This window comes from Myotis davidii, unplaced genomic scaffold (genome assembly GCF_000327345.1).
Source record: "Myotis davidii unplaced genomic scaffold, ASM32734v1 scaffold449, whole genome shotgun sequence".
In the NCBI taxonomy this organism is placed as follows: Eukaryota; Metazoa; Chordata; class Mammalia; order Chiroptera; family Vespertilionidae; genus Myotis; species Myotis davidii.
Window position 1 is genome coordinate 87,526 of NW_006383007.1, and position 22,830 is coordinate 110,355.

Consider the following 22,830-nt stretch of genomic DNA (forward strand, 5'->3'; position numbering starts at 1 on the left):
GGGGGTTCTGGTTAGGGTTGCAGCATCTGCTGCTGTGGTCGGAGGCCAGAGCGGAAGGACGGTACTCACTCGATTTTTCTTCTTTGACGGTGTACTCGAGCACCTCGGACGAGCCCGCGTTCAGGGAAGGGAAGTGGACACAGAGCACCAGGCGCTTCGAGCAGCTGTCCCTGCGCACCAGGAATGTCTGCAATAGAGAAGGGGCTGCGTGAGTCCAATGTGTGGGGGGAGGTTTGAAGGACAACAGAGAGATGGAAGTCATCTGGAATGTTCCAGAAACAAGGAGGCAGGGTGGACAGTCAAGCATCTCTCAGGAGAATGGGGGATTCTGGCCAACGAGCCACGCGTCACCCAGCCCATGACCCCTGGCTCCTGCATCTCAATTTCTCATTTGCCCACAGAGCGGGGTTCAACTAAATCGACGTTTCCCAAAGAATTCTGTGCTGTAGACAGAGTTAGGCAAGGGGAGTTGAACCTGCAGCGTCCCATGTCCCACCTCAGAGAGGCTGGTTCGGTTGGGGGTGTGTGTTCGGAATCAGCTGAGTCTGACCTGGGTGGTGGTCCAGAATCCACACTTAGAAAAGTTCTAAAGTTCGGGAGTCGGGTTGGATTTCAACTTGTCCCCACAAGTCACACAGCATATACACCCTGGGGAGGCCGATGGTAGCGGTCGCAGATATGGGTCAATTCACACTACTTTCCCCAGAGAAATAAAAATAGCTAATAATTACCATAGAGCTGTCTCTGCGACAGGAACTGTTATCAATACTTTGCATACATTCACTGGCTCCTTCCTATCAATAGCCCTCTGACGTGAGCTGTGTTGTTCTCCCCATTTTACAGATGAAGAAACAGAGGCACTCGCGGGTCCTGACGGGACCCCTCTCCTCTGGCTGCTGTGATGACTGAGCAAATACCCCTCTGGGCCTGGTGCACTGGGTGGGCCCTGTCTTCTCTCCTCCTGGGGGTTTGCTGGGGTCGAATGAGACGCTGCCTCTCAGCCTGGAGGATGCGTCTCTCTCTAGTAACCGAGCGTCACCAGAATCTAAACCAGAGCTGGCATTTACAGAGCCCCCATCCCCACCTCGCTTCTGCTTCTGCAGAGCTTCTGCTCAATGAAGGGGCTGCACTTCCCACGGCATCCTGGGGAGGGGTCCCTGCTTCATTCACAAACTCTGTGGTTTCAAATGTCCTTTTTAGCCCTACCCGAGCTCAGCCCTCCTTCCAGGTGATGACTGACACCTTCTAGAATATCCCCAGCCTCCAGGGGCACAGCCTCCCCCGAGGAGTGGGGCTGGGTGTCCTCGGCCAAGGAAGGTCATTCCTTCCTTCCCTGAGAAAGGACTTAGTCACTGAGCCCCCATTCCCGCCCCCTGCATCCCACCCAGGTCGAACCTTCCCTCTGTCAGGCCCCACGCACCCGGGCTAGAGCTGGGAAGACCAGGAGTCCCGCCAAAGTTGCAGAGGGAAGGTGAGGTGGGGGGCCCTGGGGAGGGGGCTGGGACAGCTCTGAGACGTGGCCCACACATGAGGGGCTCTGGAGGACCACCGAGATGGCCCTTCCCCCCCCTTTCCTCACCAAGGCCCACTGTCCTACCAGCCCCCGGTGATGCTCCAAATTCTCTGCCGTGGTTACTGTTACTATTATTATGATCATATTTCTTTGTTATTCATACAATGTTGCTATAACTGTTAATGAATCATTACAATAATACTAGAGGCCAGGTGCACAAAATTCATGCAAAAGTAGGTCTTCCTTCCCCCAGGTGCCGGCACCAGCTTCCCTCTGGCACCTGGGACCCGGGCTTCCTCCGGAAGGACATCCGGTCTAATTAGCATGTTACACTTTTATTATTATAGATCGTTACTATTGATAGAAACAGCTAATTCATATTGCCTCCCTCCTCCGCCCCAAGCCCTATCGCCAGTTCCTTATTTTCCATGGTCTCCGTTAATTCTCTTACTGACACCGTGGGGGTGGGTGCTATTAGTATCCCCATTGTACAGGGGAGGAAACCGGGGGAATTAATCATGCCCAAGGCCACAGGTGCGTAAGTGCTGGGCCTGGATCTGAGCTCAGGCCTTAGCTTCTGGATCCCGAGCACCGCACTACCCTCCGCCCAGCCCAGAGGGTGCCCTTGCCTGAAGGTTGTGCTCTCCCTGCGGGTGCCCATCCCCTGGGGAGCAGTGACACCAAGAACCCCTTAGTCACTGAACGGGGCTGGCAATGCGTTTACCAGCCCCTCTCCTGGAGCATGCAGAGGGCGTGAGAACTCGGAGCGGACAGAGGAGGATGGGAGGGAGGCTTCCAGGGGCAGAAATGAGGAGCAGGCGGGATGCTGCCTGCAAAGGGGCCCGCCCTGGTGGGGCCCTCCCCAGGGGACCCAGCAGGCAGGCGGCTCACTCCCAGATGCCGGGACGACGCTGGGCTCCCAGCACACCTGGCCTTGCTCCGAGCTGACCCCAGCAGCACGCGGTCTTTCAGAGAAAAGAGGTCATGCTGCCTCTTCCTCAGAGGACCAAGTGGGAACCAGCAGTGAGCGAGGGAGCAGGCGAGAGGGTGTGTGTGTGAGAACGAGCGAGCGTGGGGGTGATTTACGAAAATACATCTGGCCTTTGTCCCCCTCTCCTGGCAAAGCTTCAGAAACCCCTGGAATTTCCTGAGTGATAGGACAGGAGTGTCTTCTGTTGTTCACAAATAGCCCCTCGCTACCGCACATGAGTTTAAGCTAACAGGTGACTCCTGGTGGGCCCTGAGTTTCAAAGGGGGTTGGAACTGCAGCCTCCCTGCCCCCTAATAGACCTCTGGACCCTGAACTTCAGATGAGCCCCCGCTTGGTGACACATTGGTGTGCAGGGAGGCTGATGGGCCCAGATCCACCAGGAGAGGCCTGGGGGCTTGCATGAGGGCTTGTCAGCGACCAGCCAGGGGAGCAGCCAGCTACAAGTTCTGGGGGCCTGGGAAATTCCGTGGCTTCCCTGAGCCTCAGCGTTCTGGTCTGCAAATGGGGTTACTAACACCGAAGATCACCTACAGAAGCAAGGAAGGAAGTCAAAGCTCTCCGGGTTGGAAGAAGTAACTGAGATACTGCACAGGAACATGCCCCACGGAACAAGGGGGTCTCCACAGACAACCGCACCCCCCACCCTGCTGCTGGGCTTTGTCCTTCAGGCTCCCAGTCCCAGGCTCCATCTAGAACCACACGTGTTTACTGTGCAAAGAAGAGCAAAGAAGAAGGAGGGGTTTCCTGGAGAGAGCAGTCCAGTCGGTGGTATGGAGCCACAAGTTAAAAGAGCGGCTAAGACCTGCGCTCCGGCCCAGGCACCTCACACCGGGCATCACCCAGTTCTCACCGCAGCCCTATGGCGTTGGTACTGTTACTGTTCCCTCTGATGGATGAAGATGTGGAGCACAGACAGATCAAAGAAACCCAAGGCCATGTGGACAGGAAGTGCAGACACAGGATGCAGGCCCAGGTGTCACCGTGAGCATCTCGCTTATCTCTTGCCACCACCTGTGTTATCTACTTCCTCGGGGGTGGTGTGAAGGGTGGAAAGCTCCCCAGGCTGGTCTCTGAAAAGCCCCTCAGCTCTGAACCCGAACTCCCACCTCTGTCCGTATGGCTACAGCCTCACATAGCACCTCCTCTGCCATGGCCAAGGCCTGGGGTTCTCCTCTGAAGAGCCAAGATAGGCACTGGGGGAAGGGGGCTGCGGGTATAAGAGGCTGCGAGTTAGTGGGGGCAGGTGGGGAGGGGCCCTCACAGGTGCCCGCTGTGGGCAGAACCCCAGCCGATGGTCTGCCCTGGCCACTGTCCTTTGGAATAAGACGGCCTGTTCCTCCTTCCCCTTCAGGGAGGTTTAGCTGCGCAGCTAGTCACAGGGCCGCTTCTGGGAAGCAACCGCGGCATCAAAACTGTGTTCCTGTGCAGCAAACCGGGAGACAAGCCAGAGCAGTGACCCCTGCAAAGCATTCTAAGCTCCGGCGAGTCTCCTGGGCTTACACCCGGGGAGTGCAGCCAAGGTCATTGCGAGGAGGGAGACCACCTGTGTGAGCTCCCCTGGGCCCCACCTTCACCGAGTGCCCACTGCTTATCCTCTAAGGAGATGCTTCCCACAGAGCGGGCAAACGTGCTGGGTGGGCCACCCAGAGCTCTTCCTCCAACACCCTTGGGGGTTCCGTGTGCAAATTCTCCCAGCCCCCGTTGCTTCTCTTTCTCTACCCACTGCAGGTAGCTGTTGGGAGGTGCAGTGCGACTAGAATCCCAGCCCTGCCACTCACTAGCTATGGGTCTGTGGGTGAGTCCCTTTTACTTCTCTGGGCCTCAGTTTCCTCATCTGCCCATGAAAGTAATCATGTCTGTCTTTCAGAGTTGCTGTGAGGAGTGCTGATTGTGTATGTGAAATGCCTGGCACAGAGTATGCACTTAAATTATAATACTTATTCAGATAAACTGCTAGCATTCACCGAGCACTAAACCACATGCTAAGATTTTTATAGGCATTTTTATATGCATCATCTCATTTGATAAATAATTATTGAAAAGAGGATGATAACGATGAATCTTTATCCAAACAAAGAGATAGAAAAAGGACTCAAAGACCATTCACGAAGTGGCAGATTAAAAATGGCCACAGATTCTTCGCAGCTTCTCTCATCCAGAGGGCACGTCTATTTCCCCAGACCTGGCAGGGTGGCCCTGGGCCTTGCCTGGACTAAAAGAATGCAGCAGGAGTGACGCTGTGGTGTTCTGAGCCCAGGCCTCAGAGGCATGTCAATTTCCACGCTCAGAACTCGGACCACAGCCAGGTAAAGACACCTGAGTGAGCCTGCTGGAGTCTGCTGGCCCAGCCCACAGCAGGCACAACCGCTGGACATGTGAGTGAGGTCATCTCAGGCCAGCCAGCTCGTCACACTGCCAGACGATGTGGCTGCATGCTGACGCCGGGAGAGATCGGCAGAAGAACCGCTCAGCAGAACTCAGCCCAAACTGCTGACCCACAGAATTGTGAGCAAATCCAAAGGTGACTGTTTTAAGTCACTGAATTTTGGAGCAGTTTGTTAAGCAACAGAAGGCAGTGACATAGCCATGGGGTAGATAAACATGCAGCTTCAGACTCCTCTGTTCCCTCTACGAGGATTTTGCGGTAAGGCCCATGGGTCGGATACTCCCCACCCCAGGTCCTGTCCCAGCATAGTGACCTGGGGTCCTTCCCAGACCCCGAGAGGCTTTCGCAAAGGTGAGTTTAGTTTCACAGGTAAATGACTGCAGTGCCAGAGGCAGGGTCAGAGGGTCCCGGAAGCCCCTCCCTGTCTACCTTTGCCAATGGGGGTTGGAGGAACCAGCTGATTTCAGTAACAGCTGGCACAGGGATGCTTAGTGAGAGAAGTCTGCAGCCACTGCGCCCCTCCTCCTCTCCACACAAACGTATGAAAACCCAACACTCTAAATGGTTTTGTGTTCACTTGCCGCTTTGGCCTGGACCATCCCGAGCTGTCTGCGTTTCCACTTTCGTTATTTTGGGACTATTTTCCAGTTGCTCAGGGAGATTTTCCAATCAGGCCCATCAGGGCAGGAACGGAGTGGCTAGTCTTCCAGTGGCGACGGGTGCAGGGGCTTCCATGCCTGTGGAGGCCGGTGATCCAGTGGCCGGAGCCCACTCTGGATGCATGTGGCCCACCTTCCCATGGCTGACGCTGTAGTTGTATCATAGCATGGAGTGGGCTTTCTCAATCCTGGCTGCCCAACAGAACCACCTGGGGAGCTTTTAAAGCCCACTGATGCCTGAGCCCCATTCCAAACCAAAGAATCAGCATTTCTAAGGCTGAGGCTGAGATGTGGTAGTTTTTTAAAAATATATTTTTATTGGTTTCAGAGATAAAGGGAGAGATAGGATAGAAACATATTTGAGGAGGGAGGATCATTGATCGGCTGCCTCCTGAACGACCCCTGCAGGGGGAGCCCTGGCTGGTTTGGCTCAGTGGATAGAACATTGGCCTGAGGACTAAAGGGTCCCAGGTTCAATTCTGGTCAAGGGCACATACCTGGGTTGCAGGCTCGATCCCCGGCCCTGGTCCAGGCACGTGCGGGAGGCAACCAATCAATGTGTCTCTCTTACATGGATGTTTCTCTCTATCCCCCTCCCTTCCATTCTCTCAATAAAAAAAGAAAAGAAAAGAAAATCAATGGAAAAATATCCTTGGGTAAGGATTAACAAGAACACACAAGAAAACACAAGATAAGCCTGGAGCATCTGGTAGTGACGGAAAGTAAGGGAGGGCTCCAAAAAACTAATGAGCAAACAAACAAAACCCATACACAAGGGGGCAAGTCCAAGGGACACAGGAGCCAACAGAGAGACTCCTGGTGGCCAACGCTGGAGTAATTTGAGCAACAAAATAAAGTAGTATTGGATTGTAACCCCCAGCATAAAATAAATGTCCAGAGTCCATATTGGTATAAGTCAATGACTGAATAAATAAGTAAATGGGGAAGAAGATTCACATGTCTTATGCAGAAGAATTGCAAATAATTTATGTGGCTAATCAAAGAGGTGGAGTATGACTTTTTCCTACGCGTGGGCTGTGCACAGTGACTTCCTTCTGAAGAGGACAGTATGGAAGGGGGAGAGGAGCAACCTTACCGTGGAGGAAGTGACAAATAATGGTCTTAGCCGGGTGACCAAGGTCAACATCAACAGTGACGAATCATGTTGCTACAATGTGCCCTTGAGATGATGTGATGAGAATAACCCCAGTCTAACCATCGGACGACTCGCCGCTGAGGGGCATTCTACAAAATGTCCGACCAGTGCTCCTCAAAACCGTCAAGGTCATCAAAAACCAAGTCTGAGAACCTGTCACAGCCATGCGACATGATGACAAGGAGACACGGCGAGGACATGGTGCCCTGGAAGGGATCCTGGCGCAGAACAAGGATATTAGGCAAAAGCTAAGGGGATCTGAATAAACTGTGGGCTTTCGTTGACACGGATGTATCAGTCTTGGTTCATTCATTGTGACATTGAATAATGTTAGACGTCAACAAGAGAAACCGGGTGAGGGATCTATAAGGGAACCCTCTACACTCCCTTAGCAACTTTTCTATAAATCTAACACTCCTAAAAATAAAACAAACACACATTTGGGTGTAGGATGAATAAAGGTGGCTTTTTGATTGCCTTGTTTCTCCATATACACACACACACACACATAAAATAAAAATTGGGCCGATATGTTCCCACCTTATCAGAGAGAAGCAGGCTGCAGGGAGGGGAGAAGGGGAGTGGTGAAAGGGGTGGACATGGTCAAGGTCACATAGATATTTGGGCAAAAAGGGCCTGGATCTCCATTCTCCTGACCACTGGCCTCAGGCTGGGTGAAGCACCGTCTCTCACTGGTGCCAGGAGGAGTGGGTCCAGGTGGTCTTAGAAGACCCTATGAGCGCTCACAGCCTGAGGACCACCTACACAATATCTGTATCTTTAAAAACACTGAAGGCATTGCACTTGGGCGGGGGGGTTGGGGGGGGGGTTGGACAGTTCCGTGGGGCTGACATTATGCAGCAAAGGGTCTTCCCAGCATCCCTGAAGGCCATGCCCTGCAGGCTCTGCTCTTCTAGCTGTGAGCTCAGGCCAGTGGCCCAAATCTCTGTGCCTCCATTTCCCCCCTGGGGATGGGGACACTGATACCAGAGACAGATCTGTGAGGATGAATGAGATCAGGCGAATGCAGCGTTGGGTAAAGTTGGCCAGTCTTTTATGCAGAGCATGAGTTTAGGGCTTTGCTTCTGCTGGAAAATACAGCAGCCCCTGGGGCAGAGTGGGGTGGAAGGGCAGAGCAGGGAACAGAAGGCGCATCTGCTCCAACTCAGGGACTTTGCTGGAGGCCCCATACGTGGCAGTCATTTCTATTTCCAGGTACCACTGCCAACCCGATGGGTTTTATCTCGTCCAAAGTGAGAAGGAGTCCACTGACCACCCAGCCCATGAATTAATGAGCGTGGTCTAGTCCCCGGACACAGTGCAGCATCACAGACGACACAGAAGGTGAGGACCACAAAAGTGCCCAATGGCTGAAAGATACGATTCCGTCTGCGTCACATAAAACGTGTGTGTACTATACAGCCCCGGAGCACCCAGACTGCCGGGGTTCAAGTTCCAGCGGGGGCCTCACTCCCTGTGTCACCCGGGGGAAGTCACTCAACTTTGTATCTCAGTTACCTCATCTGTAAAATGGGCAGAATAGTCCTTCCTGCCCCAGAGGGTCGCTGCGAGGATAAACTGTACTGATTCACGGGAAGGACTTAGACGACTGCCTGGAACAGGAAGTACTTAGTGAACACGAGCTGGCATCGATGTGAGACTCTCCATGGAAAAGGGCTGGAGAGCAACACTTGCACTTCTAGCAAAAGTGACTTCTGTGAGCAGACTGGTGGTTGCCGGGGCCTGGGGAGGGAGGATTGGGAAGTGACTGGCTGCTTAAGGGCTAAGGGGTTCATCTTGGGGTGAGGCAGTGTTTTGGAACTAGATAGAGGTGGTGGCTACACAACATTGTGAATGTGTTAAATTGTGCATTTGGAAATGGCTGCTTTTATGTTCACTGAATTTCATGTCATTAAAAAAATACAAGCATAAAAGACTTGTAGGAACTGGGTTAGTTGAAAAAAAAACTGGTGGCAAAGAACTTTATAAGAGACTTCTTATTTTATCACTTTTGTCCAGTTTTATTTTTATTTTTTGCAGTGAACATGCATATCCCTTTTATAATTGAACAAATTAACTGTACCTTCTTTTTTAGAAGGGAAGGGGTACGTAAGAAAAACTGCGTGGGGTGGGTGGAGGTGGCATGGGTGAGCGCTGACTCACCCTTCCTGCCCACCGGCCCCTCTCCCCGTGTGGGGCTTACCCTACTGGGAGGAAAGTGCTATTCACGGCTCCATTTCAAAGGGGGAAAGTGAGACTCAGCAAATGTGAGCATTTGCTCAACTCACAGAGCCTGATTCCAAAGAAATCTTGTGGCCCCATCGCACAGCCCCTATTTTCATGTGTAAATTCGGGGTGTAAAGTGATTTCTCAGGTCTGTCCGGTTCTGGTTCTCTCTAGTCCCCAGACACCGGGCTCAGTTCTCGAAGAGTCAGATCTGCCTCCGGTGCCCAAATGCCCAGAGGGCCCACCCAGTCACACTTGCCCTGCGCTCCAGCGGGGACACCTGTTCTCCAAACAGAAACCAGCCCTCCCACCAGGCCCCACTCACGCCTGAGCTCTGGAAAAATCACCCCGGTTGGGAAGCTAATAAACATAAGCAAGGAAAGCTAATGTGCAGCTCCCTATAGCTGTACCTGCACCACTGACTATGAGATGAAGAGACCCCCGACTCACCCCGGCCGCCTCTCGGTGCAGGATCCTGGCCGCCTCAGCCCGGCCCAGGCCCAGCTGCAGCCACACCGGGCACGTTTTGACGAGTTTCTCCAGGACGCTGATGCCCCGGGGAGCAAGGCAGTTCTTCGGGGTGACTGGCGGACAAGGCCCCATGCCATCTTCCTTCTCCTCTTCCTCTCTTTTATCAACCTCTGGACTAGGACTGAAAACAGAATCAAATGGTCAGCTGATTCTGCAGCCCCATGGAGAGGGGTTGAGAACCACTGGGGGCTCAATGCAACCTGCTGACTTAATTTAGCATCCAGGAAGCCAGTGGCTCCCGAGGGTGTTAAAAATGAATGAACTCTTCACCTTTCGGTGCTTACAACAAAACTAGAGGCCAGATGCACAAAATTCATGCAAGGGTAGGCCTTCACAGCCCTGGCTGCCTCGTGGCCCCAAGGCCCCACCCTCGCCCACTGGTCGTTCAGGAAGGTCATTCCGCCAGTCAGTTGATTTGCATATTAGGCTTTTATTATATAGGATGGGTTAAACATAGATAGAAACAACCAGCTGTAGGACAACACTGGAGTGAAGCTCACAGAAACACAATGTGAGGGCAGTAGCTAATCCCAGCCCAGGGTGGTTTAGAGGCCTGGGGGAGGGATGAGCCAGAGGGTGCATTCGAGCAGAACTCTGAACAGGATTTTAAGAACCCTTTTAGTGAACATGTAGCTTACTCACAGTGAAATGCACCAGTCTCTAGCATACAGTTAGACAAATTCTTACAGTGTCTATACCTGTTGGCTACAACCCAGATCAAGGCAGAAAACTGTGCTGTCTGATACCGTAGCTACATGTGGGAACTGAGCTCTGAAAAATGGGTGGTCAAGCTCGGCCCGTGTGGCTCAGTGGTTTCGCGTCAACCTATGAACCAGGGGGTGGTGGTTCGATTCCCGGTCAGGGGACATGCCCGGGCTGCAAGCTTAATCCCCAGTGTGGGGTGTGCAGGAGGCAGCCAATCAACGATTCTTTCTCATCATTGATGTTTCTATCTCTCCCTTCCTCTCTGAAATCAATACAAAAATATATTTTTAGAAAAGGGTGGTTTGGGGACCAGGAATTTAGGGCACTGGGTGAAAAGATGGAGGGATTGAGGAGTACAGATTGGTAGTTTCAAAATAGTCATAGGACATGAAGTACAGCAGAGGGAACATAGTCAATGATACTGTAATAACTATGTATGGTGCCAGGTGAGTGCTGGAAATACTGGGGGGAACACTGTAAAGTACATGATTGTCTACCCACGATGCTGCACACCTGAAACTCATACAAACTAATATGGAGTGCACACAGTTACTAAAAAAAGAAAAGTGGGTGGTCTGAGCTGAGACCGGCACACAGGGTTTTGAACACTATTGGTATGAAGAAAGACTGTAAATAGCTCATTAATAATAACTTACATTGATTACACTCTGAAATGATAATCGTTTAGATATACTGGGTTAAATAAAACATTAGCAAAATTAATTCCACTGACTTCCTTTTACATGTGGCTACTAGAAGATCTAAACTACCTACGAGGCTTGTGTTCTACCTGTTGGATGCGCTGATACAGACGCTTCCAGGAGTGTCTCCTGTGGCCCCTCCCAGTCAGCATCCCTGCCCCCAGCAGGAGGATGTGACAGGCCAGGGTGGCAGGTGGAGGAGCGTCTCGGGCTTAAGAAACAGCAAAACCAAAGCAGAGGTCCAGTTTAAGAGATCTCGGACTCTGCCCGGAGCACTGCTCCCCACCACACACCCCTGCCCACACACACAGTGTGATTCTAGAAAAGGAGGGATGGCATCTGAGTGCCTCCAACCCGGAGTCAGGTGGGCTGCGTGGCCTGTTTGCATCTCTCCTGAGGGAGGAACTAAGTCTGCAGGGTGAGGCCTTAATCAGGCCGAAGCGGGTAGTTAGTTATGAAGCCAGGAGGGTGGCTCTTTGCCCTGTGTGTCCCTGTGACGCTGCCCAGGGTCACCCGTGATCAGGGTTGGCATTTGCTGTCAGGAGAGGCCCCGGGGGAGGGATGAGCCAGGATGGAACCACTTCCTGGGGTGTGGGGAGGGGCCAGAGGGCAGCAGGATCCAGAAGTCCTGCTGAGGGAACAGCATTTCCTAAAGAGGAGGGTGGGGTCCTGGTGATGGTTGGGCAGTGGGTGGGGGGTGGTGAGGGGACCCCGGGAAGTGGATTAAACCGTCCAGCAGAGCTGTGCTGTGTTAAGCAGGTGGGTTTAGCAGAGACCTGAGCAGGGAGACGTGACGTGATGCGGGACATGTCACCGTCACTGGGCTACAGTTCCTCCTCTAACGCCCCACCCCCAAAGCCTCTGAGAGGCCCTCCCTCTCCTGGGTCTGTGTGTGTGTGTGGCTATTTATGGATTTCCCTCTGGGTCCATACAGAAGACGGTGCCAGGTTGCCAGGACGGCAGGAGTGTCCCAGGCAGTCGCGGGCACCATGCGGCTGGGGGTGTGGGGGCAGCAGGGCAGCCCCAGGGTGTCCACAGGCTGTGACATTGGGGTCTGGTGGGTCTCATTCGGAGCTCAAGGCCGGAGCGGCCCAGCTGCTGTTGATGTAACCTCTTCCCAAGCCCTAAAGTGTGGCTGCAGCATCTCCTCTGGGAGAGAAGTTGAAACAGAGGAGCCAGAATTACCCAGAAAACAAGCACTTCGGGGCCCATTAGTTTCCTCTAACCCCCCTCCCTTGCCCCCTTGAAAACCAAAAATATCTTCTGGCACCAAAAGGCTTGATGATCATCCTCAAATCTCCTCCCTTGGCCCAGGGCCTCCCTGGGGAGCAATGAGGACTCTAACAGCAGCCGGGGCGAGAGCTATAGGCTCCTTTCTGCTCTGCCACAAACTAGGCAAGTCCGGTCCCCCTCAGGGTCTCAATCTCCACATCAGTGCAATGGGCAGGGGGTGGCCTGGAAGACTCCTCCATTGGCTGAGTGGCCCTGGGTGACCCCTGGGAGAAATGAGGGGTTTGCCTTGCATTCATTCATACTACGAATATTTTCTGAGGGCCTGCAAGTGGCAGATGTTGGTCTAGGTGCTGGGTTAGAGCAGAGAACAAAATGATTAAAAAAACACACACATACCAAAACCTAGTTATAGAGCCAGGAAGACGTGGCTCTTTGCCCTGTGAGTTCCTGTGCTGCTGCCCAGGGGCACCAGTGATCAGGGTTGGCATTTGCTGTGGGGAGAGGCCGGGGAGGGATGAGCCAGGATGGAGCCACTTCCTGGGGCGTGGGAGGGGTGGCGATAGACTGGGACAGTGAGGGACCTAGCCTATGTCAGATGACGACCAGTGCTGGCGAGGGGAAGAGACTCCAGACACAGGGCTTATGTTATCTGGTCTAGAAAAAACTGCAAGGAAGCCAGGGAGGTGGCAGGAGCTAGGGAGGGGGCGAAGTCAGCGTGGGGAAGGGCAGGGGTCCTTGTAAGGATTCTGGGAGAGTTGGCTCTAAACCCATGCACATGGAGCCCTAACTGGTTTGGCTCAGTGGATAGAGCGTTGGCCCTCGGATGGAAGGATCCCGGGTTTGATTCCAGCCAAGGGCAGGCTTGAACCCCAGCCCTGGTCAGGTGTGTGCAGGAGGCAACCAATTGATGTGTCTCTCTCACATTGATGTTTCTCTCTCTGTGTCTCTCCTGCTTCCTTCCACTCTCTCTAGAAAACAATGGAAACATACCCTCAGGTGAGGATTAACAAAATAAATAAACCCATGTACGTGGACACCTTCCCTGAGCTGCCTTTTAACAACTGGCCCACGCCAACCCCCAGGATTTTTGACAAGAAATGGGCCCATTAAGTCCTAGTGGGGACTGGGTGGCTTCTGGGTCCCCGGAGAGTCTTCAGGGAGCCACAGAGATGAACCTGCACCCCTGCCTCCAGCTCCCTCACAGGCGGACACGCCCTGCTTTCAAGGTGACCAAGAAGAAACTCTGCCCCAGGCTCTAGCATCCCGGGACTGTGCCATCCCTCTCTTGCGATCATGTCCTCCCCTGCTCTGAAGCCGTCAATGGCGCCCACTGCCTAAGCAATCAGTCCGGTCTCCTCATACTGCAGGCATCCCTTTCTGAACAGCACCTCCCTGTAGACTCCCCCACAAAGGCTGTTCTTCATCACCCAGCAAAAGCGGCAAGTCCCCACCTGGGGCTCCTACAGGTTCTCTATGACCCCCTCCAACATTCTCTCCAATGGGCGGGCAAAGGTTTATTGCATTGGACCCAAAAAGCAAGAACCATACAAAAAAAGACGGATAAATCAGATGCATCGCAATGTAAACTTGTGCCCATCAAAACACCTTATTCAGAAAATGAATACTCAAACCACAGGCGGGGAGAAAATATTTGCAAAGCATGCATGCAACAGAGAACAAGCAAATCCTATATAATAAAAGGCTAATATGCAAATTGTCCCCTCGACTGGGAGTTTGACCAGGAGTTTGACCAGGGGGCGGGGCCAGCTGGCCAATCTCCCGCATCCCTTCCCCACAGCTGGCCCAGCCTGATCGGCCAAATTGGGGCAGGCAGACTGGATGCCATCTGTGCACAAATTCATGCACCAGGCCTCAAGTTAATTTATAAAATGAGCAAAAGATTGGAAGAGCCCTCAAAGAAGAAGACATACAAATGGCCAAAAAGCAGGTGAAAGAGCGCTCACCTCATTAGTTATAAGGGAATGCAAATTGAAACCACAATGAGATACCACGTCCCAACCACCAGCATGGCTAACATTACAAAGCCTGCCACCATCACTTGGTGGAGGGTGGATGTAATGAGGACTCTCGTACATTTCTGGGGAGAATGCACACTGACACAACCACTTGGGGAAAAGGCGGGTTTTTATAAACCTTAACATACGCTTGCCCTCTGGCCTAGCCAATTCCATGCCTATGTGTATACCCAAGAAAAAAGGAAAGCAGATGTCCACTAAAAGACCTGAAGACGCCCTAGCTGGTTTGGCTCAGTGGATAGAGCATTGGCCTGCAGACCAGAGGGTCCTGGTTCAATTCTGATCAAGGGCATGTACCTTGGTTGCAGACTCCTCCCCGGCCCGGGCCTTGGTCGGGGCTCGTGCAGGAGGCAACCAGTCAATGTATTTCTCTCACATCGATGTTTCTTACTGTCTTTCCCTCTCTCTTCCACTCTTCCTAAAAACCAATGGGAAAACATCCTCGGGTGAGGATTAACAAAAAACAAACAAACAAAAGACTGAAGCCAAGCGCTCTCAGCAGCTTTACTCATAATAGCCCCAGACTGGTCCAGGGGTCCATCGATGGGAGAATGGAAAACAGATGCTGGGGTATGGCAGAGTGGAACAGCAATAAATACGGAACTACAGATACTGGTACACACACCACATGGATGACCCTCAAAAGCTTTATGCCAGAGGTCCTCAAACTTTTTAAACAGGGGGCCAGTTCACTGTCCCTCAGACATTCCACACATGCACACTGCAGGCCTGGGACGAGTCGGCTGCTAAGCAGGACAGGCATCGGCGGCAAAAACACCCGGCGGGACAGATAAATGTTTTCGGCGGGCTGCATGTGGCCCACGGGCCGTAGTTTGAGGACCCCTGCTTTATGCTGAGTGAAAGGAGCCAGAGGCAAAAAAATTCATACTGTATATGAAGTTCGAGTGGTACACTCAGTATGTGTATTTACACTTTATCACGTGTAAATTTTACATCAAAACAATAAAAGAGAACCATAGATAAATACTGGACTCTAGCTAATGATATCCATTCTAAAATATTCAGGGAGTGTCCAAAACTTTCTTTGAAATGCAAAAAAAAAAAAAAAAAAAGAACAAGAAAAAGGTAGATGGATAGAGATATGTAATAAAACAAATATACAAAAACATTAAGGGTAAGAGGGTAGTATATTGGTGTTTACTGCAAAATTCTTTCAACTCTTCTTATGTTTAAATTTTTTTTTATAGTAAACTATTGGGGATAAAGTTTGCCCCGTCCTTGAAGGCCCATTCAGAAGAGGCCTGCCTGCTGCTGCTAGAAGCCCTAGGTTGGAATCCAGGCTGTGCGATCTCTACCCAGTTGCTTTACCTCTCTGGGCTTCAGCTTTAGCATTTAAAAAAGAAGACTAATAATAATAGTCCTACTTGTAGAGTGTTCGTGCAGATTCGCTAAGATGCCTCTCAAGTACTTTGCACAGCACACACAATCATAGTCAATGTCAACTATTGTTTTTCTAGTTCAAACTCTCCTTTTCCTCTTCTTGCTATAATTCTCCCACCTGGTAGCCTTGATTTTAGGACCTAGTGCATTGGATAGAGTGACTGAGGTACGCATCTGCGTGTTGCACTCAGCTCATACCCACGATAACATCTGGCCCCACAAGTTCAAGTGCCTGGGAACCACATGGCTTGACATGAAAAAAGACGTCAGTTTGTTTTGGCACAGAAACAGCCTGGGAGGGTCCCTTTGACACAGCGAGCCCAGCTGGTGCTGGCTGTCCCAGAAACCTTGCGATGACACGTGCCATAGCGGCCATCCATGGGGGCTCTGACTAAACCACCGAGAGGCCAACGACTCTTAAGATACAGCTCTCCAGGAATTGTCCACGCCTCTCCCGGGGGCTGGTGCAGCCGTAACAAAGGCCTGTGCAGGGCCCCTAAGAGGCGACTTGGCAGCTATGGGACCTGAGGGTGGAGAGGATCTCTAAGTGTCAAAGGCTACAGCAAGTGGAGAAGTTAGAGAAGGAACAGCTGAGGTGGGGAAGGTTTGGGTCTCGCGTGGGTCACAGGAGCAGGGAAGCCCTGAGGAGACAGAGTGACAGGGGCACCTGCTCTGACCTGGCCAGAGGGATAACGGGCCGGGCAGCTGCACCTGCTGGCTTGGGCCTTGGGTGACTTGAGCTGGCTGGGTGCGCACCTGTGACTGCACGGTGCCCACGGCCATGACGGTAGCTGTCAGGCTCTGGCAGGATGGCACAGCTGGGGATCCCCGGAGCTGGCACCGGTCCGGCTCTATTTCAGTGCGGTGATTACTGTTCTACAACAGCCTGGCCACGTCAGCGCTAACTGCCAGGGACCATCGCGGAGCCCACACGGCCCTGGATATGTCATCTGCCGCAAAACCAGTGACCCCAACACCCACGCCTCCCTTCTCAGCAGCCACACCCTGCTCAGGGCTCTGCAGAGGCAGTCCCCGGGGACCTCGGCTGATTAATGGCACCGTTGGTGCAAAAACAATGAGCCTCAGAAACTTGAGAGCAATTCCACCAGAAAGAGAATCGTTCCAGGACTAGTTTTCCTTCTGCTCCTGGGAACAGAGCACTTCGCTCGAACCTGCAGTGCTGACAGCTTCTGACACCCAGGCTGCACCGCCCAGCTGCCGAGTGGTCAGACACTCGGGGACCCCCGGCCCAGGGCTGCAGGGACCAGGGCGGACTCAGCGTCCGGTTCATGGGGGAGATTTTCTCACCAGCTCCCAGAAGAAGGAGTAAACTGGCATGGTGTGTCCCCAGCTCCCTGTGTCCCCGACACAGGCTTATGCAACGTGAGTGAGAAGAGAAATATCTGCTCTGGGTGGAGAGGCATCCAAGGGGGCTGCTGAGCACAGAGGCGGAGCCACGAGTGTGGCAGCCCCGGGTGGGGCCCCCTGGACGCTGCGTGTCAGGAGGTCTCCCAGCTATGAGGATGCGGCTCGGCTCAGGGCCACCTCTGCCCCAGGAAAGCCGCTCAGGAAGTTCCTAAGATGCCTCCCTGGGAAGAGAACTGAGGCCCCTTGTGCAGACTTGGCAGAACCCCTGGGGAGTGTGGGATGGAAGGGGAGGACCAGGAAAAGGCCACCTCCGTCCCATCCACCACCCCGACCTCAGCTGGCCGGCCTCCAGCCACCATGAGACCAAGGGAGAGGCCTGGTCCCCAGGCTCCCAAGGCTCCCAGGCCAGCAGGGGCAGGCGTGGCTGCAGTGGTCCGTGCTCAGGTGTGGCCCGATCCCTCTGAGCAGGTGTGTGAGTACCAGACAAAGCCCCTCTCTCCAGTTGGAAGTGGCACCTCTCTCTCAACCTGGGACAGGACCGGCCAGAGGCCCACAGAGGAGTGTTTCCTGACTCTGACCCTGGAGCCTGAGGCCACGCCATGCCTCGGCCCTCCCTCCCGGGTGAGGGGGACAGTCGCTCACTGCCACCCCCACACCTTATCCTTTCCCTTCCCCTCCATGCTCACTGCTGCTCACCAATCCCCCTGCACAGCGGGGAAGGGCCCGAGAAGATGGGGCAGGAGCGGGAGTGGGGGCTGTCACAGGAAGAGGCCTTGACCTCTCAGCTGACGTCCTCCCGCTGCAAAGGCAGTCAGAGACTCGGGGCTTATTTCACACAATCTGCCAGCCCAACGATAAAGAACGAGCCTCACCCCAACCCCGGCCACATCCCAGCCATTGTGACCTTCCGCGGGGCGTTTAACCTTCCCGGGCCTCAGCTTCTCATCTGCACCATGGAGCTGGTAATGCGCTACATGGAAGGAAGGTGCATCAGGCACATCCAGCACACAAGAGGGGGTTATTCTAGCTGGGGTAACCATGGGTATGGTCATGCCTTTTCTCCCAGGAACACCTGGCAACGGCATGAGAACTGGCCCAAGAGAGGTGAGGATCCATTAGTCAGCCCCCTAAAAGCCATCAGAGCACCACGGGGGGAAAGCACCCCCAAGAATGAAAATGGTTGCACCTACTCCTCCAAAGACAATGTCAAAGTCTACGAGATGGGGACCCCGGAGCCCAGGCCCCAGCAGCCCACCTCCCAGGACGCACTCGAGAGCATAAGGTAACAGTGAGGATGGTCACTGCAGCAGCGGTCACACTGAGAGGGCGGAACAGCCCATGTCCATCCACAGAGAATGGGGAACAGGCTGGGACTCATCCACCCTGGACTGGCACCTGGCTGCTAGGGGGTAGAAACCACCGCCTCCCCATGAAATCCAGAAATCCTGTCTGTAGCACACGCTGAGTTCCTGATTTTGACCCCTGTGCTGAGGTTAGTAGGAGCATGTCCTTGAGCTTGGGAAATCCCCACGGAAACAAATAGGAGTCAAGGGACACAAAGCCTGCTTCTTCCCCTCACAAGGTTCAGGAAAACGTGAACGAGAGAGAGAGAAAAAGAACTAGCAGTTGTGAGGAAATGTTAATATAATTGGTGGATCTGGGTCAGAGTGTCCACACGGGGATTCATGGGTCTATTCCTGTAGCTCTTCTTGGAGTCCGGAGTCACGCCAAATGAAAACACTTTTAAATCAAACAAACCCCAACACCGAAAGTTAAGTGCCAGGAGCACATCACAGAAGGAACAAAACCATGTAGACGAGGTATGAAAACACACACAGCAGTTCTGTGTCTTGATTGTGGGTGCGTACGCACACCGAAGTCAGGATGGTGGCCGCTCTGGGAGCGGGGGTGGGGAGAAACCGCGATGGGGAGGGTGTGAAGGCCTCAGCCAGTGCTGTAACGATTTACCGGTTTTGAGAAGATCGGAGGCAATTGGCAAAAGATAGGATTTAACAAAGCTGACGTATGGGCACTCAGGGTGTTGTTAGGCCTTTCCCTAGCTTTCGCTGTGCCGGAAATATTTAAACAGCAAATGAAATGCCCACGTGCACACACCTGCCCCCAGGTCCCAGAGCCTGTCACAGCCGAGCAGATACGGCGTGGGGTTCTCAGGCACCAAGCTCATCCATTTCTTGGTGAAGACTCCAGCTGTTTTTCCTTGGGGTTCTCAACTCAGTCCGGAGCCTGGGGGGCCAGTGTTGGAAGTAATCAGGATGAGGCCACCCAAAGAATCAGGCCCCAGGGACTTGTTGAGAAATCCTAGGAGAGCTGCCACAGAGGTCAGCCGAGCAGAGCCAGGGAAAGTCACGGGTCATTTTTCTGCCCTGTGGCAGCCACGGGACTGGGGCCAGGAGGAGCAGCCGGTGCCAGAGGGAACGAGGCCCTGGCATTCCCGATCGCAGGTGAAGATGCTGATGGGAACGTGCAACAGCATGCCAGGCATCGGGGGCTGGAGAACTCCCGACAGGCCCTGGTGTGATGACAGAGGCTGGCCGCTCCACCCCTCCGTGCCTCAGGTGTCCCCCTCTGTCAGCAGGGAGCTTGTACCCCTACCTCAAAGGCCGTGTGAGGATCAAATGGAAGTGTAAGGATAGGATCCAGCCACAACTGACACGTAGCCAGTGCTAACTACTAGATGAGATGGAGGCTCGGGGACAGTTCGTGGAGGAAGTCAAGACTCTAGGCCGCAGGGAAGGAATTCCGGTTGGTGAGGGAGGAGGATCTGAGAACATCTGGAGGACAAGCACACCCAAAGACCAGTGGGGACATTTGGTTTGGATCAGTGGGGAGCCAGTAAAGCACTTGTTTAGGACCCAACATACTAAGTCCTGATGTGTAGTGTTTGCCAATTTCCATGGTGTCAATACTCCCACCATGACCGATATGAAGCTGTCAATGGTTTAACAAGCAGCTTGCAACATTCCTGAATAGATACAGTAGGGCTCCAGCACCAGTGGGATTAAGGCTGCCCTCGGCCTCAAATGTTCTCCCACCTGGAATCCTCTCTACCATCCCCATTCGCAGTTGTTGGACTCGAGGGGATCACATAGTGGAAATGAAGGGAGGTAAGAGTTTGTGAGTTGAGTAGGGACACGGCAAATGCTGCACTCACAGAACGGGTGTGACACAAAGGACGTGGCACTGAGGTCCATCTCGGGAGACCTTGGTCTGGTCTGTCCTTCACTAAGTGGCCTTGGGCAACTCACTCCCCGTCTCTAGGTTCAGTGAGCGGCCTCTTCAGAAAGATGAGACGGTTGGACAGGATCTGAGGCGGCAGGTCGGTTGACCTTCCATGGGAACCCAGGTGATTGGCAGCAGCTGCCTAGATGGTTATGCTGGAGGCGGGTCAGAGAGAGAAGGTCAGGTCTCTCAGTGACGTCTTCCCCGGCTCCGAGTGGTGCCTTTACTGAGCGTGGCCCAGATCAGGGACCACGCTTCCAGCACAATGAATTCCATGACTCTGTGACTCACTGACCCCTGGCTGGACGCCACCTAAGGGCTTCTCTGCTAAGCCAGGCTGGCTCTGCCCCAGCAACAGCTGGGAGAAGGCGGGCAGCCAGCCCAGCTCCTCTGTGGCTTCCTCTCTGCCAGATGCTTCTGCCTGGACGTGTGGAAGCTGAGCCGCAGCTGCCGCCTGCTTCACCTCTGGCCCAGCCTTGGGTGGACTCAGGACCGAAACCACAGCTCCCGGCTGATGGTGGCAGCCATGTGGGGATGGGAGAGACGCAGCTGGGCTCAGATTCAGCCTCTCTCACACACATAGTGGCAAATGCGTGGCAAACACGTGGCAAACACCCCCAGCCCAGGTCCACGGGCTAAATACTGACACGGGGGGATCCCAGGCCAGTGCTCGGAACATCCTGTGTGACCAAGATCCCTGGGTTTCTCTCGCCCAGAAACCAAAGGCCTTCTATGATGAGGGGGGCACAGGGGCAGCTTCAGGCCCCTGACCCTCAGCGTGTCAGCCTCGAGGAGCCTGGGGCTCAGCTACTGGGCCTCTGCCCGCAGCTTCGGGGGGAAGCCAGCCCCGGCAGGTCTTCCGGACCCAGGAAGTGCTGAGAGCTGGTCAGGCTGTCTCGCTTGCACGTCACAGACCACATCAAGGGGTCTAGCAGCCGACGGCCTTCAAAGTTTCCGCACCTGTGTGTGCTGCAGGCCCTGCTGCTTGGTGTGTGTCAGGCCCGGCCCGGCGCCCAGCCCGCCTTCCAGGAGGACTGCTGGGTGCGCGGCTGTCCCCTGGGGGTTGTGCCTGCCCAGATGAGGCCTGGTGGAGCCTGCGGGGGCACCAGCTTCAGTGCTGCGGGCCCTCCTGGGGGCTGCTCCCACTATGCCAGGCCTGCCCCTCAAAACCCCCTTCCTCAGCCGCTCCAGTCACTGCCTCATGGCTTCCCTCGCCTGCCTTCTGGCCCTGGCTGCTCTGTGCTCTTGGGAGCTTTAGACACCCTACCTCCTGGGACCCTGGTTGCTCCACCCTCCCTCTGTGACCTCCTCTGGCCCCTTGAACCAGCCTAACCAGACTCAGCCTGCCATGCTGCTGACCCCCCACCCGACAGCAGCCTGGGCTAGAACCCTGTCCCCAGTGCTGTGTGGGATGAGGCTCTGAGTGCTGGCCAGGGCTGTGTTGACAGTAGTTTAAACGTGGGCTCGGGAACCAGGCAGCCCAGGTTAGAATCCCAGCTTGGTTGCCTTGGCAAGTGATTAAACCTCTCTTTGCCTCAATTTCCTTAAATTTAATATCAGTATAAAATATAATACTTGTAAGTAGTATAAGTATTATATTTTATACTTATATTAAGTATAATGTGAGGATTAATACCTTATAGGATTGCTGTAAAGAGTTCAGGATAGTGCCCGGCATAGAGCAAACACCCTATCATGTTATCATCCATCCATTCATCCACTAAGTATTTATTGAGCATATACTATGGACCAAACACCACTCGAGACTCATCATCATAATAATGACAATAATAGTTACACATAGTGAAAGAGCAGTGGACATTTCTCTCCTTCTCTGCCCCCCGCCAAAACAATCCTTAGAAAGTTCACTACACATAGACATGGTTACTGGAGGAGACAGGATTTGGGGGGCTAGTTTCCTGACTGGGACTGAAGCTGGAGGCAGCAGGGACACAAGAATCCAGGTCAGCAAGGGCACTGGGCAGGCCCCGTGTGTCTAGATGACACATGGACGGTGAGATGGGCTGAGGCCACCTCTGCAAAGAGACAGGGAGGGTGACCACGTGGTGCCGCTGGGGAGTGAGGGACTGAGAGGCGACGGGCAGAGGTGGAGGGAGGCACTTCACCCCACACCCTTTGTACCTTTTGAATTTGAGCCACATGACTCCATCACTTATTCAAAAAAAGAATTAAGCCCAGCTGGTGTGGCTCAGTGATTGAGCATCGACCTATGAACCAGGAGGTCACTGTTTGATTCCTGGTCAGGATACATCCCCGTGTTGCAGACTCAATCCCCAGTGTGGGGTGTGCAGGAGGCAGTCAATTCTCTATCATTGATGTTTCTATCTCTCTCTCCCTGTCCCTTCTTCTCTGGGATCAATAAAAGTATGTTAAAAAACAAAGAATTAAAACAATTTGGCCTTTTGCCTCGTTGCTTCAGAGAGAGCAAGAGGGGTGGGTCACCAGCAGCTCTACTGCAGCCATCGGAGAAAATCCAGCCGGGTTCTCTTTCGTACGGGAAGGACACGGGCTCATTAAGCTGGCCTGAGTGGACGTCCAGGAATGGGTCATTCAGGACAGCTACCTGCCTGCAGCATGTGATCTCTTTGTAATAAAATTTTAAAGCTGCACATAATAATAATAGAAACAACAACCACCAATTTGGGACTTTGAACAAGAGCGGT

At 53.5% G+C, this 22,830-nt stretch overlaps 1 protein-coding gene across 1 annotated transcript in view; it reads right to left on the reverse strand.

The window, feature by feature from the left end:
- Positions 1-9,860, reverse strand: part of RIN3 (Ras and Rab interactor 3) — an 88,129-nt gene extending 78,269 nt beyond the window's left edge. Inside the window, exons 1-3 of the mRNA XM_015557638.1 lie at positions 9,841-9,860; positions 9,382-9,583; positions 70-187 (exon numbers count right to left, since the gene is read on the reverse strand). Coding sequence (XP_015413124.1) covers positions 70-187; positions 9,382-9,583; positions 9,841-9,860 — 340 coding nt within the window. The remainder of the gene's footprint in view (positions 1-69; positions 188-9,381; positions 9,584-9,840) is intronic.
- Positions 9,861-22,830: the final 12,970 nt, after the last annotated feature.